At 44.4% G+C, this 20,598-nt stretch overlaps 1 protein-coding gene across 1 annotated transcript in view; it reads right to left on the bottom strand.

Annotated features, from left to right (window-relative positions):
* Window positions 1-20,598, bottom strand: part of ARFGEF3 (ARFGEF family member 3) — a 178,339-nt gene that overhangs the window by 25,401 nt on the left and 132,340 nt on the right. Inside the window, exons 18-24 of the mRNA XM_039243569.1 lie at window positions 20,283-20,433; window positions 18,666-18,986; window positions 16,399-16,532; window positions 14,367-14,512; window positions 12,219-12,398; window positions 4,647-4,791; window positions 2,964-3,086 (exon numbers count right to left, since the gene is read on the bottom strand). Of these exons, the coding sequence (XP_039099500.1) occupies window positions 2,964-3,086; window positions 4,647-4,791; window positions 12,219-12,398; window positions 14,367-14,512; window positions 16,399-16,532; window positions 18,666-18,986; window positions 20,283-20,433 (1,200 nt within the window). The remainder of the gene's footprint in view (window positions 1-2,963; window positions 3,087-4,646; window positions 4,792-12,218; window positions 12,399-14,366; window positions 14,513-16,398; window positions 16,533-18,665; window positions 18,987-20,282; window positions 20,434-20,598) is intronic.

Here is a 20,598-nt window from a genome sequence, read left to right as displayed (position 1 = left end):
ACTTTCTCCTCTCCTCCACACCTAACCCGCTGGGTAGCACCAGTCTTTGTATGGAATGTGGGAATGGGAGCCATCCTCAGTTACTCCTCCCCAACCCCCCATTCCAGGTGGGGGCCCTGCAGACCCCACCTCTACCATGAGCTAGAGCCAATTGCATCCTCTCTACACTCTGCCTGCCTATAGCTTCTCGTCCCCACATATGGGGACATGTGCCTGCCAGAGTTTAGTTTCTAACATTGTGTGTGATTGTACTACTCTTTACTTAATAATAACCTTCCTCGCACGTTCTGGATTCCTTGATGTGGCACACAGAGCCCTTCACAACTGCCCCCTTCCTTTCTTTCCAACTCGTCACCCACCGTCCCTCTTATGTGGAATCCCTCCAATGTACTCTGTTTCTAGAAAAATAAACCTATGGCTTACTCTACCAAGTTCAAATGTCACTTCCTCTTTGAAGTTTGCCCCTAGACCCCACTACCAAACATCTATTGCAGCTGCTTGTTATTTCAGCTTAAATGTCCTTTTTTCCCTTACTAGCCTCCATGAAGATATTCATCCTACTGAATTGTAACTATCGATTTATATGTGTTTCCTAGAAGAGCCGTGAGGCTCTCACAGGCAGGAACCTCTAACATGTTTTATTCATCTTCATATCTTCATATAGATGTGCCCACATAGGAGGCGCTCAACTGTTCACTGAATAGCAGTCATTATTATGACTCTTCAATGAACTATAAAACTGCAAACTAATAGCAAACATATATACTGGCCTCTGCTCCCAGTTCCTGGCACGTAGCTACTAAAACCCTTGTAATTTCCCAAGTGATAACAGTACGAGAAGCATCTTTTGTTCTAATATTTGGTCTCTGACTCTGATTCCTGACACAGAGCTCCCACATCCTTGGAATTTCCTGGATGAAAGGAATATCTATTGTTCTAACCGAGGCAACACCCGGTGGGCTACTGGATGTGGACTGTTCACCAGAAAGACCAAGCCATGATTAGAACCTCCCCTTCCTAACTCCTAAACAGAGTTAAAGACCTATCATGCCTACATGATGGAGCCCCCAAAGTATGGGGTTCAGATATCTTCTGGGTTGGCTATATGCTGGGAGGGTGGGACACCTCAACTCCATGAGGACAGAAGCTCCTGTGTTTGGGACCCTCATGAATCTTGCCCTATGTATCTCTTTGTCTGGCTGTTCATCTGTATCCTTCACTTTATCTTTCATGATATAATAAACTGGTAAACAAGTTGCCCTGAGTTCTGTGAATTATTCTAACAAATAACCAAATCCAAGGGGCAGGGGTTACGGAAACCTCACATTTGTAGCCAAGTCAGACTTGTGGGTAACCTGGGGACCTACTTGTGCTTGGTGTGTGATGTGGGGGGCAGTCTTGTGGGACTGAGCCCCTAACCTGTGGAGTCTGAGCCAACTCCAGGTAGTGCAAAAATTGAACTGAATTGTAGGACACTCAGCTGGTGTCGCAGAATACTGCATGGTGTGAGAACTGCCCTCTCCCCCCATCCAGTATTGTGAGTGTGGTAGACATAAGATAACAAAGAAGACACACAGGAGTGAGTTTTCCCCAAGCAAAACCTGAATTTTCTACGACCTAATACAAAGATTCAAATTGAAGTTCTTATGATTAAGATTATTTGGTTTCTATTTAACATACACCAGAATTAAAAAAATGATATAAAGGGGCGCCTGGGTGGCTTAGTCGGTTAAGCGTCCGACTTTCGCTTGGGTCATGATCTCGCGGTTCGTGGGTTCAAGCCCCGCGTCGGGCTCTGTGCTGACTGCCAGCTCAGAGCCTGGAGCCTGTTTCAGTCTGTGACTCCCTCTCTCTCTGACCCTCCCCTGCTCACGCTGTCTCTCTCTCTCTCTCCTAGAAATAAATAAAACATTAAAAAAAATGATATAAAATCTTATGCTGTAGTTCAAAAGAAATCTTCCTCTGAAGCCCAATCAAGAAGCAAGTGGCTGCCATCATTACCCTTCCGCTCAGTCCTCTATTTCCCAGGGTGGATGTAATCATAGACTAAGGCATATATGATAAATAATAGACTACAACAACAATGGTCTACAGATCAGACTTGTTGCCTTCAGGCTCTATCCTGAAACTTGCATTTGGTTCCTGTCCCCTCAAAAAAGGGAGCGTGAGTGAAGTCACCTAGTTTCTTGGTGTCCGGTTTTCTTTTGCAAACAAATTGTCAATTATTTAGCAAAAATTGAAAAAAAATATCATGAACTTTATATTGTCCTTAGCCTCCAGGCCTCAGAGCACTCCATGGTGAAGTTCTCAAACCTTTAAGGTTTAAGGTCCTTCTAAAATTGCTGGTTTAACTAACTGCCTCTCTTCCATTTCATCCCTGATAAACTTGTGCTATATACAAATCTGCAACAGTGGGTTATGTCATACAGCAGGACTCCCCTTTGTTAAAGTATTGCTAAATTAAGCAGAAAATCAGCTTAGCAGACTCTGACACACACAAAGTCTCAAAGAAGGGGGACTTTCACACTCCAAAGAAATTTTATGATTAATAAGGCCCAGGGGAAGGCATTCTTAATTTTTCTTAGGAGGATCTGGGAACTCAAGCTCAGGCTGCTAATGATGTGATATCGAAGACCGTATTCCTGCATAAGGGCAGTTACTGAATATAGTACTGAATATTTTAAGATTCAAAAAGAAGCTGGAGTAAAATAACATGTACATTGAAAACACGCTACAAGAGTATTTCGTGAACATGGTGAAAAATAGCAACCCTGGCCGGAATCCAAGCTGCTTTTACAGTAAGCTTTCTGCTCCTGGGAACACAACACACCACCATCTGCGCACAGCCCAGGCTGCTGGCTCACTCCAGGCAGTCAGTCGCCTGTCTCCAGGGCTTTCCACACACAGTGCTCCAGGACAGGGTCCCCAACTGTCACGAGGCATGGAAAGGAGACCCCACTTACCCAGTCCTTTGACAAACTTCATAAGGCACATGATATAACTTGTGGCTGCATTAGCGAAGACCTGGATGTTGTCGGTGTTGAGAAAAGCTTCAAATACATCAAACACTGGGGCTTGGCCTTTTCCTGAGGGAAGAAGGTTGAAGACTTGTAAGAACATTAAGTCTCTACCATTCAGGTTGTCCATACTCTCAGCACCTTCCATGGGGTCTTGGGAAAGACCTATTGGAGGATATCCCTGACCTCTTGATGGTACACACGGTGCAACTCCAGTACCGTCTTTCTCAGCTTTGCCTGCAGGGGGTGCTGCAGAAAGCCTACAAATACGAAGAGCCCAGCAGAGAGATGAGGGCAAAGCCAGCTGAATGCAGGGCTGAGGCAATGTATGGGTCCATGGGGTGGTGAAACAGGCAGGCCTCTGGGATTCTCCTGCACACATAATTATAGGGGAGGGAAGGTTTAGAAAGGCCCTGATGGCATATTCTAATTGATGCATAACTGTGCATTAAAGAGTTCACCGGCTCGAGATCGCTATGCTTAGAAGGCCTGCTTTACAAGACTGCCCTTGACTGGCATCTGGGAACTTGGCTCTCAGGATATTCCCAGGCAACAGTTAATGGATTAAGGGTGGTTCAAGGTGCCTAGACTGTGCAAACAACATGGTTTATTCTGAATACTTGCTTTCCTTTGGGGAGTCTGGGATTTGGGGAGGTGCTAGGTAGAGGGTACATATGTGGCCAGCTCTTAGCTGGGTCTCTAGTGGGCTTTGTTGGGAAGAAACATCATACTCATGTTGCTGAATTTTCACTGCAGGGGAAGAGTATGCTCTGTGGGACCCTCATGGGAGGGCAGAGAGCACATGGAAGCCTGCACAGGGATTTCCCCCGATTCTCTGTTTTTTTGCCCTGATAATCTGGCCTGTCCTTAGTATGCTGCCATGATAAATCTTAGCTGAGAGCCATGTAATAAATTTGATCCAGGCAATAAGGCTTCGTGTAACTATACACCGAGTCCCGTGAGCCCTCCAGTCTGTCTCTGAATGTATCAGTAGTCTGGGGACCACTCACTGACAGGATACCCATGGTTGTTGGGCATGCTTTATGGGCCCCCAAACCCAATTTCTGTAAATGGGATTCTATTAGCTTTCCTGCTTCTTTGTAGGAAGTGAATAATGGTTTTCTTTTTAGCTTCAGGAATGAACACAACACAGATATGTATAACTGAAACAACAGAAGTGTCAGCCTCTCGTCTAATCTGTCCAGAAGAGCAGGGCCTGATTAATGCTTGGGGTTCTTGGCCTGCTAACAGAACTCAGAATGCATGTCCCTGCTCTACCGGATTGTTTCTGCCAGAAAAACATGGCTGAATGGCAGTTTTCCCTATTGATCAGTTTCTTTAGATAGCGTGAACACTGGCATCAAGAACTAACGCTTTATAACAGGAATCATCTACATATTCTTCCTTCTCACCACCCTTATTTAACATAGTACTGGAAATGCTACCCAGAGCAACTAGGCAGGAAAAAAATAAAATGCATCCAAATCAGAAAGGAAGACGTAAAATTGCCTGTTTGTAGATTACATGGTATATTGTATTTAGAAAATCCTAAAGACTCCACCCAAAGCTTTCTAACTAATAAATGCATTCAGTAAAGTTTCAGCATACAAGATGAACCCACGGTCTTACCCATGGAATAATCACCAACCAGATACTCCTTCACCTCAGACTTGTTCCCACTGTGCACCGTTTCCAGGGCACTGAACAAGGGCCTCCATCCCGACTGGATTTGGGTGGAACACACTTCAACCAGCTCGCCGATAGATGTGACAACCTGGCAGAGGCAAAGGAGGTGGCACTTAAAACTTTCTCCTTAAAAGCAGCAGGAGAATTTCTGGAAAGGGGGGGATACACTTCTCTGGCCCCTGTTTCTGGGTTAATTTCAGTGAAAAAGAAAAACCAGAATTCAGCCAAACCCACTCAAAAATCTCCTCCATTAGCAGCCACATTGCATTAATTAATCCGCATTTGGCTAATGACTTACATTGTTGAGCAACTGTTCACGTGCCTATTAGCCATCCATAAATGGTTTGGTGTTTTTTTTTTTTTTTTAATTGGGTTTTTGTCTTCTCATTATTGTCTTTTTATTAATTAGAGTCCTTTATGTATTCTAGATTCAGGTCTTCCCTGGGACACCTGGATGGCTCAGTCAGTTGAGCGTTCAACTTTGGCTCAGGTCATGAGCCAAACTCACGTTTGTGAGTTTGAGCCCTGTGTTGGTCTCTGTGCTGACAGCTCAAAGCCTGGAGGTTGCTTCAGATTCTGTTCTCCCTCCCTCTCTGTTACCTCCCCACTCCGCCGGCTCACGCTCTGTCTCTCTCCCCCTCTCAAAAATAAATACACATTAGAAAAAGACTATTTATAGATTCAGGTCTTTCCTGAGATATAGGATTTACACATTTTTAAAAATAGCTTTGGCCTTGTCTTTTTATTTTTTAATGGTGTCTTTTCAAGAACAAATTTTGAATTTTAATGAAACCCAAGTCATCAGTTTCTCTTTTTATGGATCGTGTTGGTGTCGTTTCTTTTTTAAAATTTTTAAGAAAATGTTTATTTTTGAGGGAGAGAGAGAGAGAGAGAGAGAGAGAGAATAAGCAGGGAAGAAGCAGAGAGAGAGGGGGAGAGAGAGAATCCCAAACAGGCTCCACACTGTCATTGCAAAGCCCGATGTGGGGCTTGAACTCACAAACTGTGAGATCATGACCTAAGCCTAAGTTGGGTGCTCAACCAACTGAACCATGAGGTGCCTTCATGTTGGTGTCATTTCTAAGAAATCTTTGCCTAACTCAAGGTCCCAAAGATTGTTAATAGTAATATTCATATTAGCATTCATTTCGCCTGACATTAATATAGCTACCCCAACTCTTTCATGGTTACTATTTGCATGGCATATCAATACTCTTACCTTCAATCTATTTGTGCCTTTGAATCTAAAATCTGTCTCTTGCAGACTGCATATTATATCTTATTGCTCTGTCCAGTCTTATAATCTCTGCCTTCTGATACTTTTAGTCAATTGATGTTTTCTAATATCTTTGAGACATAAATCACATACTGTAAGATTGCCCCATTATACTGTACATTTTTTTTTTAGCATATTCACAGAGCTGTACCACCATCAGTAATCTAATTTTAGAATGTTTTCATTACCTGCCTGTGTCCACCAAAGGCAGCAAGTGTGGGCAGTCATCCCCTCCACCCAACCCTGCCCTCCACCCCAGGCAATCCTTAACCTGTTTATTGATGTGCTTTTTATTGATGGACATTTTACATAAATGCAATCATATAAAATGTGATCCTCTGTGACTGGCCTTTTTCATTTAGCATAATGTTTGCAAGGTTCATCCACGTTGTAGCACAAATCAGAACTGATTTTTTTTAACTGCCAAATAACATTTTATTGTATGGAAATAGCACATTTATCCATTTATCAGCAGATGGAATTTAGGTTGTTTCCAACTCTCTGGCTATTAATAATAACATTAATATGCATGCTTGTGTCTAGGTTTAGACTGATATATATTTAAATTTTTCTTGGTTATTTACCTTTTGCAGAACTGCCAGACTATTTCCCATGGCGGTGCATTTAACCTTTCTGTCAGTAGCATATGGGAATTCTGACTTCTCCACATTCTCATCAAAACTTAGTATCTTTTATATTGAAGTCATTCTGGTGGGTCTGAAGCGATATCCCACTGTGGTTTTGATTTGCATTTCCTTAATGACTAATGACATTGAGCATCTTTATGCCAATACATATTTAATGCTATTATTAATATGGTCTTATTTACATCTGCCACTTTATTATGTTTTCCACATATAATGTGGTTTTTGTTCCTCTATTCCTCCTTTACTGCCTTCTTTTGTGTTAAACATGTTTTTAGTGTATAATTTTAATTCTTTTATCTATTTTTAAATTATTATTTGTATTATTCCCTTGGCTCTTGCCCTAGGGATAATATACATCTTTAATTTATCACAATATTCTTCAAGTTAATACTGACTTAATTCTGGCAAAATATAGCAAGTTTGCTTCTAAACAGTTTCACTTTCTCCCCCTTCATTCTGTTATGGTTATTTATATATTCATAGCTAATAAATCCAAAAATACAGTGTTGGAGCTAGTGCTCTTAAGTTTATAAAACAAAAAGAGAAAGAAATAAATACAATCTTTTTATATAACTCACATCAGATACTGTTTCTATTTGTGAAATTGATTTACTATCTTGTGTTATCTCCTTTTAGTCTGAAGGAATTCCTTTAGTATTTTTTTAAATGTTTTATTTATTTTTTGAGAGAAAGAGAGCACAAGCAATGGAGGGGCAGAGAGAGAGGGAGACAGGGAATCCAAAGTGGGCTCTGTGTTGACAGCAGTACGCCTGATGTGGGGCTCGAACTCGTGAATCATGAGATCATAACCTGAGCTGATGTTGGACATTTAGCTGAGTCACCCTTAGTATTTCTTATGGAATAGATCTGTTGGCAAGAAATTCTCTTGATTTTTGTTTATCTGAGAATGCTTTTACTTCATCTTCATCTTTGAAGGGTAATTACTCTAAATTATTCATTGACCATTTTTTTTTCCCTTTTAGCATTTTCAAAATGTCATTGCATTATCTTCTGACCTTAACTCTCTCTGGAAAAGTAGCAATTAATCCTATTGTGGTAATCCTATTTTTCTCTTGCTGCTCTGGAGGTTTTGTCTTTGAGCAACTTGACTATAATGTATCTACTGTGGATATCTTTGTGTTGATGCTAATTGGGGTTTATTTTTCTAAATATATCTTCTCACCTCTTGTGTTTCTCATCTTTCTCTGAACTCCCGTTATACATAAGCTTGATATTTTCCCACAGGTCTTTAAGGTTTTATTTCTGGTCAAACAATCCTCTCCAATCTTTAGAATGGATAATTTCTACTATCTGCCATCTCAAACCTTGCTAGTAAGACTATCTATTACAGTGTGTGCTTTTTTCAGCTCTAGAATTTGCATTTTCTCATAGTTTCCATTTTTTAATTAGACTACTTGTGAGTTATTGTCATATTTCCCGTTAATTCTTTGAACATATTTATAATTGCTGTTCTAAAGACTGTCCCTCACCTCCAACATCTGGACTCATTCTAAGTCACTTTCTATATTTTTGCCTCCCCTCTCAATGTGTCACGCTTTCTGGTCTCTTTGCATGTTTCTTTTTTTCTTTTTTTCCTGTAACTTGACATTTTATATAATAGAGTGTAGCAAAGCTGAATTCTGACTAATTTTTCTAAGTTTTTTTTTTTTTTTTAAATAAAGGGCCAGACTTATACTATGCAATCAGTCTCTTTCCATGTGTGAAGAGCCAATGTCTCTGGCTCAGTTTCTTTGTATGTCTTAGCCTTACTATATAGTAGCCATCCCCATGCCTGCATAGGCTAGTCGTCAGCTGATGATGCAGGAAAAAGTTGTGCTCAGATAACTTGAGCCTTTAAGGCTCCTGTCCTCTTCAACCAACCCATGTGTGCAGGTTGGGGAAAATAGTCCAACGTTGGCCAGTTCTCAAGTTTCCCTTGTTTTATACTTTCTGATGGATTTGTAGGGTATATGTTGAATATACCCATGTTTCAGTCAGCCAGAGGTGTGCAAGGAACTTATCTAGTCTCTCTATTAAGTTTCCGGTTTCCAGCGAAACCATTTCATACATTTTTCATTTTTTTAACGTTTATTTATTTTTGAGAGACAGAGAGAGACAGAACATGAGTGGGGAAGGGGTAGAGAGAGAGGGAGACATAGAATCTGAAGCAGGCTCCAGGCTCTGAGCTGTCAGCACAGAGTCTGATGCAGGGCTTGAACTCCTGAACCGCTAGATCATGACCTGAGCTGAAGCTGGATGCTTAACCTACTGAGCCATCCAAGAGCCCCCAAGATTCTTGTTACATGTCTTACTGGTTCATGCTCACTGCAACCGTAGGCTAGCAAAGTTGTGGGTTTCTCGTGTTCACCTCCTAATGAACTCACCACTTTTAGGTGCCAAACCAATGGTCTTCATCTTCTTTAAACCAAGTCCATCTCTTAAAGGAGAAAAACTGCTGATTTTCCAAGTTAGCTCCAGACTGGTCAAACCACTATTCTTGACAATATCTTGAGAGCAAGGGTGATGTCTTTGCCAAAAGGTCAGATTCTTCTACTGTTCTTTTTTTTTTTTTTTAATTTTTAATGTTTATTTATTTTTGAGAGATGGAGACAGAGCATGAGAGGGGAAGAGACAGAGAGAGGGAGACACAGAATCTGAAGCAGCCTCCAGGCTCCAAGCTGTCAGCACAGAGCCCGATGCTGGGCATGAACCCACGAACTGCAAGATCATGACCTGAGCTCAAGTCGGAAGCTTAACCAACTGCGCCACCCAGGCGCCCCAAGACTTCCACTCTTCTTAACCAAAGTTCTGGCAAGAAGTATTTCTAAGCATAAATGCTACTCAGTTTGTCGTCTGTCCTTGATCAATCTCCAGAAACCTGAGATTGTTGCTTTTGACAACTTTGTCCTATTTTATACTTGATTTTTATGAGGAAGATCCATTAACTTTTTCATGCCATCATGTCTTAAATCTTTCTGAACATATTTAAGCATCGTTATTTTAAAGTCTGTCTCTGACAATTCTGGGGTCTGGATCCCTGGCTGGCGTGTGTGTGTGCACGCGCATGCACACACTCATGCATGCGTGTCTATTTTTATTGTGTTTTTATTTTATTTTTGTTTTCAATGACATGTTATTTCCTAATGAGCCTGATTATTTTTTATTGAACGTAGACATTGCACATGCAAATCAAGACATAGTTTGAATCCCTGGGATGATATCATCTTCTAGAAGAGAGATGTTCTGCACTGTGGCAAGTACTAGAACTCTCAGTCATTCATCTCATGTTAGGGATTGGTATGATTTCCTCTTATGACCGGTCTGTTTCAGTTTTACTCTTCTACCTAATATGTCCCTTTCTCTTTATGATTCTGCTCCTAGAGGTCAGTGCTTCATTAAAGACTCTAATTTTGCTTAATTTCTCAATCTTTTAGCTTCCTCTTCTGAAATCAGTGGATTCCATTTCAGGAAAAGTAGCCTCAAGCACCAGTCACAGACTCTGGGCATTCTTTTTCTCCTAGATATTGACCTCATAGTTATTCACTGCTTTGCTGTATTCCAAAGCCTTCCAGTGATTGAAAAAAAAAACACATTTTTTTAAATCCAACTTTTTTCGGTTGTTCCCTGTGGGAAGTAGATCTGAACTACTTAGTTCACTATTATTGAAACCCCCCAATTTAGAGTATAGGTATTAACCTGTATTTTCCTTACTTTCATTCCCTTAAACTTAGTAGATGTTCTTATTTAATATTTTGAGGGCAGGATGACAAAATTTCAAATGTCTTTAGTCCTGATGGTGCCACCTGTTGCTTCACGGTTCCCTCTGACTACCGCCCTGTTCCCCTGTGTGTTTTGTGATATTTTGTAAATGCTGTGAACTCACAGATCCTGGCATGTGGGATTCTTTTGTGGCCCGAGTTGAAATGAGCTCCTCTGGGGGAATTTCTATTGCTTTTGTATTGTGCCTATGTAGAGCTGCTTAGCTCTACCAAGGTGGTATAATTTCATAGGCTGACTCTATACAAAGGCTAGCTTTTAATTTTAAATCTTACAGAGTCGTTTTTTTTTTTTTTTCTTTATCTCTATCAAGAGCAAATGTTAGGGGCGCCTGGGTGCCTCAGTCGGTTGAGCATCTGGCTTTGGCTCAGGTCATGATCTCATGGTCTGTGAGTTTGCGCCCTGCATGCGGATCTGTGCTGACAGCTCAGAGCCTGGAGCCTGCTTCACATTCTGTGTCTCCCTCTCTCTCTATCCCTTCTCCACTCATGCTGTCTGTCTCTCTCTCAAAAATAAATAAACATTAAAAAATTAAAAAAAAAAATGTTAGAGAGAGGCTGCGAGTACCCTCAGGAACAGTGGTACTTGGGTTCATTACTAATTCAACTTTGGCCTGAGTAAACCCCAGTTTTATAAGGTTTGCATTGAGATCTGTCTCCCATACAATGCAATATTACTTGGCAATGAGAAAGAATGAAGTCGTGGCATTTGTAACAACATGGATATAACTGGGGGTATTATGCTAAGTGAAATAAGTCAGGCAGAGAAAGACAGATATCCTATGTTTTTGCTCATATGCGGAGTTTGAGAAACTTAACAAGAAGACCATGGGGGAAGGGAAGGGGAAAAAAAGTTTCAGGCATAGAGGGAGGCAAACCATAAGAGATTCTTAAATACAGAGGACAAACTGAGAGTTGATGGGGGGGGGGGGTTGGGGAGAGGGGAAAATGGGTGATGGGCCTTGAGGAGGGCACTTGTTGGTATGAGCACTGGGTGCTTTATGTAAGTGATGAATCACGGGAATCTATTCCTGGAGCCAAGAGCACACTGTATACAGGGTATGCTAGCTAACTTGACAATTAATTACATTTTTAAAAAATGAAAAAGGACTGTTAAATAATTAAAACAAAACAAAACAAAACAAAACAATGTGAGTTCAAGCCTGCATTGGGCTCTGTGCTGACAGTCAGAGCCTGAAGCATCCTTCAGATTCTGTCTCCCCCTCTCTCTGCCCCTCCCCTGCTCCTGTTCTGTCTCTGTCTCTCAATAATAAATAAAAACATCAAAAAATAAAAGAAAAAAAAAACAATGTGAGAAGCAGAAACTCAGCTTTACCTGATGGCAAATTCCCTCATGGCAAAACCAGTCTTAGAGCTCTGCTTAGCTCTCTGGTTTCCTATTGTTACTTAGTTAATGACATCTTCATATTCTTTACTTTCTTGGCTGAAAGTGTCAATATATTTAAAAGGGATTTATAAACCCTTATTTAACTTTGTTGGGAGGTTTCCGAGAGTGGATCTGTGTTTCTGGCCCACCATCAGGCTAGACATGAGGTGTCCAGAGGGTACTGTAGTGATGAAGGGCACAGGAGAGGTATATAAAGTACAGGCGGGTGTAGCCAGATTGCTTCATTTCAAACCCCAGCTCCCCCAATCACTAACCATGTATCTAACTAGCTAAACTGCTTAACCCCCGTCACAGATTCCTGAAAGGATTATGAGAAAGATGAAATACGTGAGGGCCACAGAGCTGTGACAGCCCGTGCATTCAACAGGAGCTCGCTGAGGGGCGAGCTGCCCTCCGCGACACACTGACCTGGTCTTGGACATCTTCATCGCACAGCTCCAGCTGCATAATACGCTCAAAAGGTCGGAAGAGTGCTTCGTTAAAGTGAAAATGAGGTGGCTCGTTCCAGTCAGTGAGGACCTCTGTCAGTATATCATGGATGAAGGAAACAGCCTTCTGAGACACGTGCCTTTCCTTGTGACAGGCAGCCTGCAAAATTCAGGAGCGAAAAGAACACCATCAGGACTTCATGAAAATGGTTTCTTAGGTTCCTAACCCACCCATCGTAGGGAGGTAGAAGCAGCAGTTCTCTTAGAGTTAAAAAAAATCCAAGGAATAAATATAGATGAACAGGACCCTAAAATGGAAGGTTTAACAATTTAACCAAAGACCAGACACAACTCCAGTTTTATTTTAATATTTCTGGAAAAATAAATTTCTAGTAATTTCTTTTTTTTTCCTTGTAACATGACAGTTTTCTTGGGCGTAGAGAACACAGGGACCATAAAGACGCCAGAACCTAGTTGGGGAACTCGCCCAGGCTCTCATTTTTAGTCATGCCCCAAGTATGAAGTTCCGATGAGTCATCTGTCCCTCAGGGAGGTGGGCCAACTGTGCCAATAATGCTCTAATTGGGTCACATCTTTGTATCTTTAGTAGTCCTCTCTCACAGCGACCCTGGGCTTGGATGTGTGACCTGCTCTGGACAATGGAACAATACCAAACGTTGTATCAGTAGAGAACTGAAAAGTAGCTCTGATTCGGGGTCTGCCCTCTTGCTTTCCTTTGGAATCCTAAGAATGCCAATGTGAATGAGCCACGGCTGATCTGTTGAAGGGAGAGAGACCGGGGGAGAGGCCCACTTGTTCAGTCCTTCTGGTCAAGGCCGGCATGAACCAGGTGACCACAGGTGCACAAGTGAGGCACATTGAGACCAGACAAGCCTGGGCGGCCCAGCTGAGCCCAGCTCAGATTTCTGATCGACAGAATCATAAGCTAAATAGATGGCTATTGTTTTAAGTGGCTAGGTCTTCGGAGTGGTTTGTTATAGGGTAGCAGAGAACTGATACACTGGTTTTCCACAGCCAAGTTGTTATTTCTTGCTAGAATGTTCTCAGTTTAGTGAATTAAGTTCCAAAAAAGTCTTGATTTTATGACATAGCTCTACAGATGAGCACTAAAAAAAGGAGTAAGAATGGTTTTTACCGAAAAACAAGGCAACGATCTTCCCATCAACTGAGAAGTTAGCCAGTCGTCATATGTTGAAATGCGTAGTTCATATGATATAATTTATCCTATGAACTGCTGTGTCTGAGAGTGAAAGGGGTCCTAGTGTTAATTTTGTTGGGAAAACTAGAATGTATTGTTAGTTACAGGGTACTTCCCAGAAAAAATATATTTAGCTATCAGGAAAGAGAGACTGGCAGGAGCAAAAGACCTTGTTAAATTCACACATAAAACTGAAGCTGCAGGGGTGCCTGGGTGGCTCAGTCAGTTGAGCATCTGACTCTGGATTTTGGCTCAGGTCATCACCTCATGATTCATGAGACTGAGCCCATGATAGGGGATTCTCTCTCCCTCACTCTCTGTCCCTTCTCCGCTTGTGCACATATGTGCTCTCTTTTTCGTATTCTCTCAAAATAAATAAATAAGCTTAAAAAAGAAGTGAAGCTCCAGTCTCAGGTTAAAACTCGGGCATGAAGAATGAGAAACTGGCTGTGGGAGGTACCTAGACAAGTCACATAGCTGTAAAGAAAGAGGGTCAGGGTGATATTGTGGCGGTATCGCCCTTCGTGGTGATTTTCTAGATGCCATGATGTACAGAGAACTATGATGCTTGTACCCAGGCTCCGGGAACCTGACTGCTCTCAGACCATGGTGCTCTTTGTCCACACACTGACTGGAAACCCCTGCACTGGCTCCACTTCCCAGGTGCTCACCTCCCCAGGTGTGAGGCCACCAGTGCTCACCTCCACCAGGTGCGGGGCCACCAGGTGCTCACCTCCACCAGGTGCAGGGCCACCAGCTGCTCACCTCCACCAGGTATGGGGCCACCAGCTGCTCACCTCCACCAGGTGCGGGGCCACCAGGTGCTCACCTCCACCAGGTGTGGGGCCACCAGTGCTCACCTCCACCAGGTGCAGGGCCACCAGCTGCTCACCTCCACCAGGTGCTCACCTCCACCAGGTGCGGGGCCACCAGGCTCCAGCAGCGCATCACGTGGAGCAGTGGCCGTGCTTTGCTCCGCACGATTCTCAGCATGGCATCCCCCAGGCGGAATAGGTGGAGGGCACTTTTCCGGTCTTGGGTGGATTTAACTTCTCCTGTAAGGGGACAAGACCATAAAGCCCAAACACAGAAATAGTTTGACCCATTCGAGCACAGAGAGAGTATGAAAATCCTCAGAGCAGTAGGATTAGTCAGTGGGGGCCAAGCAAGAGAAGAGAGGACCCTGGACTCAAGACAGATGGGGCGGTTCATTCAATAAGATAGGACCCACCTCTCCTATTCACCAGCATATGCCCGGTGCCTGCTGTGACAAGCGTGAGCAAGGCTGTGGGTAAGGAGGAATGATGTGGTGGTTAAGTAGGAGGGCTGGGGAGTCAGACTGCTTGGGCTCAAATCCTGGCTGCCCCATTTAGAGGCCAGGTTACAATGGACCAGAGACTTCCCTCTCTTCCCGCTCATACCTATTATCATTACTGCTCACTCATCCTCCACTTTGCCATTCTCCACTTAATGGCACCTCTGAAGCCCTTGCCAAGCAGGCCAGGACCCCATCTACTCAATAACATACTTGTTCCACCTGCTCTGTCTTGCTTCAGTGCAATCCTTGCCTACCCTGACCTTTTGCAACTTCTTTGCCCCATCCCCTTGGTCTTTTCTTGTCACTTTCTTCCTGTTCATGTCCATGCTTCCTATACAATGGTGATCATTATCACGCTCCTCCAACCAGAAGCCTCCTTTCTAATTAATCTCGCCGTATCAAATAAACTTCAAAATGACAGTGATAATAATCGCTGACATTTACGGACTGTTCACTTGGCACTGAAGGCTATACTGGTTCTTCATGTGTCTTTAATCACTTTATTTCATAAAGCAAGCTTTAAGCAATGTAATTATTGCCATTTAAAAAAAATGCTAGGAAGGTAGACTGACTCGCCCAAGACAATGTAGCTGGTAAATGGTGAAGGCAGCATTTTAACTCATGTGATTCATTCCCAAGCAAGTGCTGCCTTCTCCTAGGTCTGCTGCCTCCTCCTGACCCTGCTCATTGCTTTTTGTAAGCTGAGAGCCTGTTGATTTCTCCAATGCAGAACACTTTGAAGGTTGCCCTTGGGCTCAAGAATGCTCTGGAAATCTGACGGGTCTGGAGGTTGGCTTTACAAGTTAAGGTTGTAAGTCTGTTAAAAACTAGTGGGGAAAGCGTTGTGTTTCTCAAATCAGAATCTGCAGTAAGGATCAAAAGGCCAAATACGTACACTTAGAACTTCAGATTCCTGAAGATGGAAGGGACCTCAGATGTTGTGCCATCCAACCTGCCACCACAGTGGGTCCCCTGCCTGAACCCATCAGGACAGAGGCTCTCTGCTTCCACATGACAACCGTGGTGGTTGATGGACAGATGCATTTGTGAGCATCCTGCTACCCATTTGGGACTCCTGGGCAGCTCAGTACAGCTCTGCTCCCTTTCCTTTTCACTTGGCCTCATCAGTGAAGACAGTGACATTGACTGATCATTAACAAGATGTGCCTTGATGGCGGGAGGCTTCTGACCCTTCCACTTTTCTCTCCCAGCAGTCCCTTGTGGAATTAGGCACCGCTTCTGCAAGTGTTGAGCTGAATGAAGAGACGTGGTCTGTGATTTGGAGATGGGGTCACACCCTCATGTGAAGCTATTTGCACCCTGAGTGACCACATGATTTTCCAATTGCAAGCACAGAACTTAGTAGAACAACCCAGTGCAGCCCCAGCAGTAACACCTATGGTACCGGCAGCACCAACATTTCTGTTCACAGAGAATAATACTGCCACTCCACCCCTGATCCTGCCACACTTCAAAGCTGAATGACAGATCTGCACGAGAACTCAGCCAGAGTACCGTGTGTGAAGGGAACATGGATCAAGTCTTCAGATGGGCTGTTGCCATCAGGGATCTGGGCCATTTCTGGCTACACTCACGGCACAGTCTCTTACAGGAAAGAATTACCTGGCATTGCCAGAGAGTAATCAACTGTATCCGTGACAGAATGGAAGAGCTGGGACTGTGATGCTTTCTTCAGCTGATAAAGGAACCCTCCCAGGGCTGTGAGGTTCAACTTATCCGTAGCATCTTCAAAAAGCCTGGACAAAATAAACAGATTTGTTATCTGGAGATGATTTAGCAAAGTCTTTGTGGTAGAATGATTATGAGAGTTATGTCAAATGGGATTAGTGAAAATGTGTAACTGAAAATAAATGTTATACTTCTATGCCTATTACTACTGTGTACAAGTCTGCTCTAACTATGAGATTTTGATCTAAAAGGCACAGACCATTAAAAAACAAATCTGTGTATCCCCATGGCTTAGTGCAGCCATACTAGGCACTTATAAAATGTTCGGCAAGAAGTTGAAAATTGACAAGGCATCACTGCCTGAAACTGAGTAATGGGGAATGGAATCCCTAGAAGTAGCTTCTGTTTCATAAGCTGTATTGTAGAAGAACCCACTAAGTTAATCACCGCTTCTGCTGGGCTACAAGTGATGAGTCTAGTGCTGAACCTTGACCTTGAGAAGGACACAAAACCCAAGTAAACCCAAACCTGTAAGCCCCCTGGGGGTGGGGCTAGCTTCAATGTTGCCTCTGACACACACCCAGAGCCTTGGACTTGGTGGGAGCTCAAGTATCTACTAAAAGAACAAATATTCCCTAACCTAAGGGGCCTTGCAGGTTCTTTCTGTTTTCTACGCAGCTAGGCGCAGACCTTTCTGGCAGAAGGAGCTGGGAAGGAAGAGGGCAGCACAGGCAGCAGGGTTTGGAGAAGGACCTTAGCCTCACTGGAATTCAGAAGGTCGGCATCAAATGTGGGTTTATGAGGCCAGCCTTCCACTGCTCTTGGGTCATCTGCCGCCGGCCCTCCCAATCTGTGCTCACACCAGAAGGGCGAGCAGCTCTGGGAGTGGCACGCGCTGGGCAAAGGAGAGTGTCACCAACGGAATGGAACAAGGAGCCCCTTTTGAAGAGGTTATAGGAGACGTACAGGTTGTAAGATGGGACTTAGTGCATTAAACATTCACAAACTGTTGAAACGAAGACATTTTTCCTTGCTATTCTCTAATTCCAATTTTAATATCATTGAGTTTCTGTGTCCTATTAACCATTTCTTCTCTCTCATTCCTGGTAAAAAATAAAAATAAAAAAACAGAATCAAAAAGAACCCGCAGTGGTGCATATTATACCCCACCTGACACTGTATACTACTTTCTAGATGCCAAAATGCTTTTACAGCCATCTTGTTGGATAAACAGGAAAAAGGGATGACTGTACTGAGTTAGTAGATGGAGAAACTGAGTCTCAGCATAACTATACAGATGTAGGGGCACCTGGGTGGCTCAGTAGATGGAGCGTCTGACTCTTGATTTTGGCTCAGGCTGATCCTGCTTGGGATTCTCTCTCACCTCCTCTCCCTGGCCCTCTCTCCTGCTCTCTCTTGCTAAAAATACACACCCTACAAACATATACATACATACAACCAAAAACTTTATACAGATGTGACCTTGTAGTTGGTTAGCATCAAAACCAGGAAAGAACTCTTCTGAGCCCAGTGAGTGCTGTTCTGCTCTCCCACTCCCTCCCCGGCTGTCAGGCTCCCTGTATAAACTTCGATGCACCTGTGCTGGGGGCACATCCGTGAGGTGAGGTGGGACTACATGTGACTGGTGACCAACAGCATTTTCAACATCAGAAAAGTGTCACGACTTGGGGTTATTGTTGAGTTTTTCCTCTCAACCTTAAAATGGTCAAATAATATATTACACTCTTGGATGTGGGACTGTAATTATCATAAAAATAATGGGTTCTTACTATTCAGCAAGCTCTATCCTAAGTGCTTCAAGTGTACCAATTAGTTTAACCTCACAGCTACCCTGGGAGAGAGTGACTTCCTGACCCTACTTTACAATGAGGCAATCAGGGCCTCGGGAGATGAACCTGCCCAAGGTCACAGGTTAAGTGCAGATTTCTAGCTCCAGGGAGCCCACCTCCAGAGCCTCTGGTCTTAGACGTCAAACAGCAAGCAGTTCATTATAGATGCGGGGCATGCTGGGAGACAGAAATATGGTTGAAAATAAAATCAAAAGAGGCTTAAATGACTGGCCAGCAAATTAAGGTGTCCTGGGAGTGATTTTGAGCCCACAGAGATGGATGTGGCCTTGCCCTCCGGTGCTCTGTGGTGAGCAGCTGTCTGAGGTGCAGGGACCACGCGTACGCTCATACCTGTCGGCCTGGGTGGACAGCGTGAGCACGGCCTTGGCGGCGCTGCTCCCTGTCATGAGGCTGCCCCCGCGGAAGTCGGAGGCCCGGCCTCGGCTGCCTTCCCTGACCAGTTCTTGGATGGAGAGAGGCTGGATGACGGGGGCCGCGCTCAGGGAGCTCTCGGGCTCCAGGTTCTGCTCCGGAGCCGAGTCCTCACACTCTGGGTCCCCAAGGAGTCCAGGGTCCCCTGGTGCCTTCTGGGGCTGGCTGATGGTCAGAGGGGGCTGAGGGGTGCCGGCGCTGAAATGGGTGTGCTCTAGCGTGCCCACGTACTCACAGACCCTAGACGGAGTCACAGACAGGCAGCCGTTAGGCCTTGCAGCTCAGCAGGACAGCTCTGTAAATCCCAGTGAGAAAGGAAATGCAGCTAGCTTCGCGCCTCCCCGATCTCCCTCCTTCCTCTTGGGATGGCCACCTCTCCTTCTCCCCCCTCACTATCCCATCCACATCTTTTTTTTTTTTTTTTTTTTTTTGAGTTGGACCAGATGGCTTGGAAGTGGGGTAAGGATTCCTCAGACTGTCTTACCCCGTGCTGGGAAAAAGGTGGGTAACAAATGCCCTGTTCATCCTGTTCCATCCTGTCCAGCTTACTGGCTTAGTTTTATTTGGACATTGGCTGTTGGAGGGAGTTTTCCCAAGGAGCCCTCTCCCCCTCCCTCTAGTGCTCTGATTAGGACTCAGGAAGCGTTTGTTTAGGATCTCAGAATGAGTGTGCATACAGCCGGCAGGTCCTCTAGCCACAGTGGCCCGTCTTTCAAGGGCTCTGCCCAGCCATGGTCCTCCTTGGCCCGACAGCCCCATAGCACTAATGCTGGGGTGGTGCCCTAATCCCAGTAAACACAGAGAGGTGTCACAATGTAGCGTATAATGGCCAACTTCCAAATTGTTCGTGCCCAACAGACCCCGGGACTAAGATGGTTCGTGAAGAGGCCTGGTGTTACAGAACAAGTCCAGTTACTGGTAAAGGCCATTCTGGATATTTCACTCTCGTGTTCTATAATCGGGCGATGTTTTGTACGTAAAACGCTCTGGTACAATGTCAGTCATTTTCCGGCCGTGATTGGCTTGTGAGAGCCATGAAGAACAGCAGCTCTCCAGCCTCCACATTAAAACCCATTTTGCTCCAGGCTGATTCACTCTGGCTTTTTCATACCCTAGTTCCTCCCAAGATGGATTTTTCAGTCCTTGGATGATCTGATTGATTCTTTCTGACTCAACAGACACTTATGGCTGTACCTGCTTTGGGGGCATCAAACTGAACCCAGATCTGGCTGGTGCTCTGGGCGAGATATGGGTACCTGCTCCTCCCTCTGCCTCACCACTGCTGCTCTGCCAGAACGGAGCTGGGTGCAAGGCACTGGGCATGTGCTGAGGAGAAGGAGAAGAGACAGCCCAGCACCTGTCCCATGGCTTGGACCCTGAGCAGGGCCTCACCGTCCCAGGTCTGCCCAAACGCCAATGCCTGGGAGACGGGCTTTTTGCCTTTATCTCACGAGGTCTCTGGAGCTACTGCAGTCTGCATCTCACCGGGGCTGTGAACTCTGTAACTGACTGGGGCTCGGGGATCCTGTCATGCACCTGAACACGTGTGGCCAGCAGTCCGGGTTGTGGCTTCCCATCTCCAGGCCTACACTGAGGATGGCGTCCATGCACAACACGTGGGCTGTGTGCAGCCATGCCCCCTGCAGCTTCCCGATCTGCTCCAGTTTCTGCTCCACTTTTAGCTTCACTGTGCCAGAGAGACGATCATTAACATAATGGTCCATGAAGGAGACAGAAAGGGAGAGAGAAAAGATGAAAAGGAAAAGAAAATGAAAGGATGAAAAGGGTCGCTGTGCAAGGGCAGAAGGGAAATGGTAGATGTCACTTGATGTCACTGGCAGCAAGCTCCTTG

Source organism: Hyaena hyaena, unplaced genomic scaffold (assembly GCF_003009895.1).
Source record: "Hyaena hyaena isolate Hyena2069 unplaced genomic scaffold, ASM300989v1 scaffold_229, whole genome shotgun sequence".
NCBI classification, from domain to species: Eukaryota; Metazoa; Chordata; class Mammalia; order Carnivora; family Hyaenidae; genus Hyaena; species Hyaena hyaena.
The sequence above is the reverse complement of the archived record's forward strand: the minus strand, read 5'-3'. Positions and strand labels throughout refer to the sequence as shown.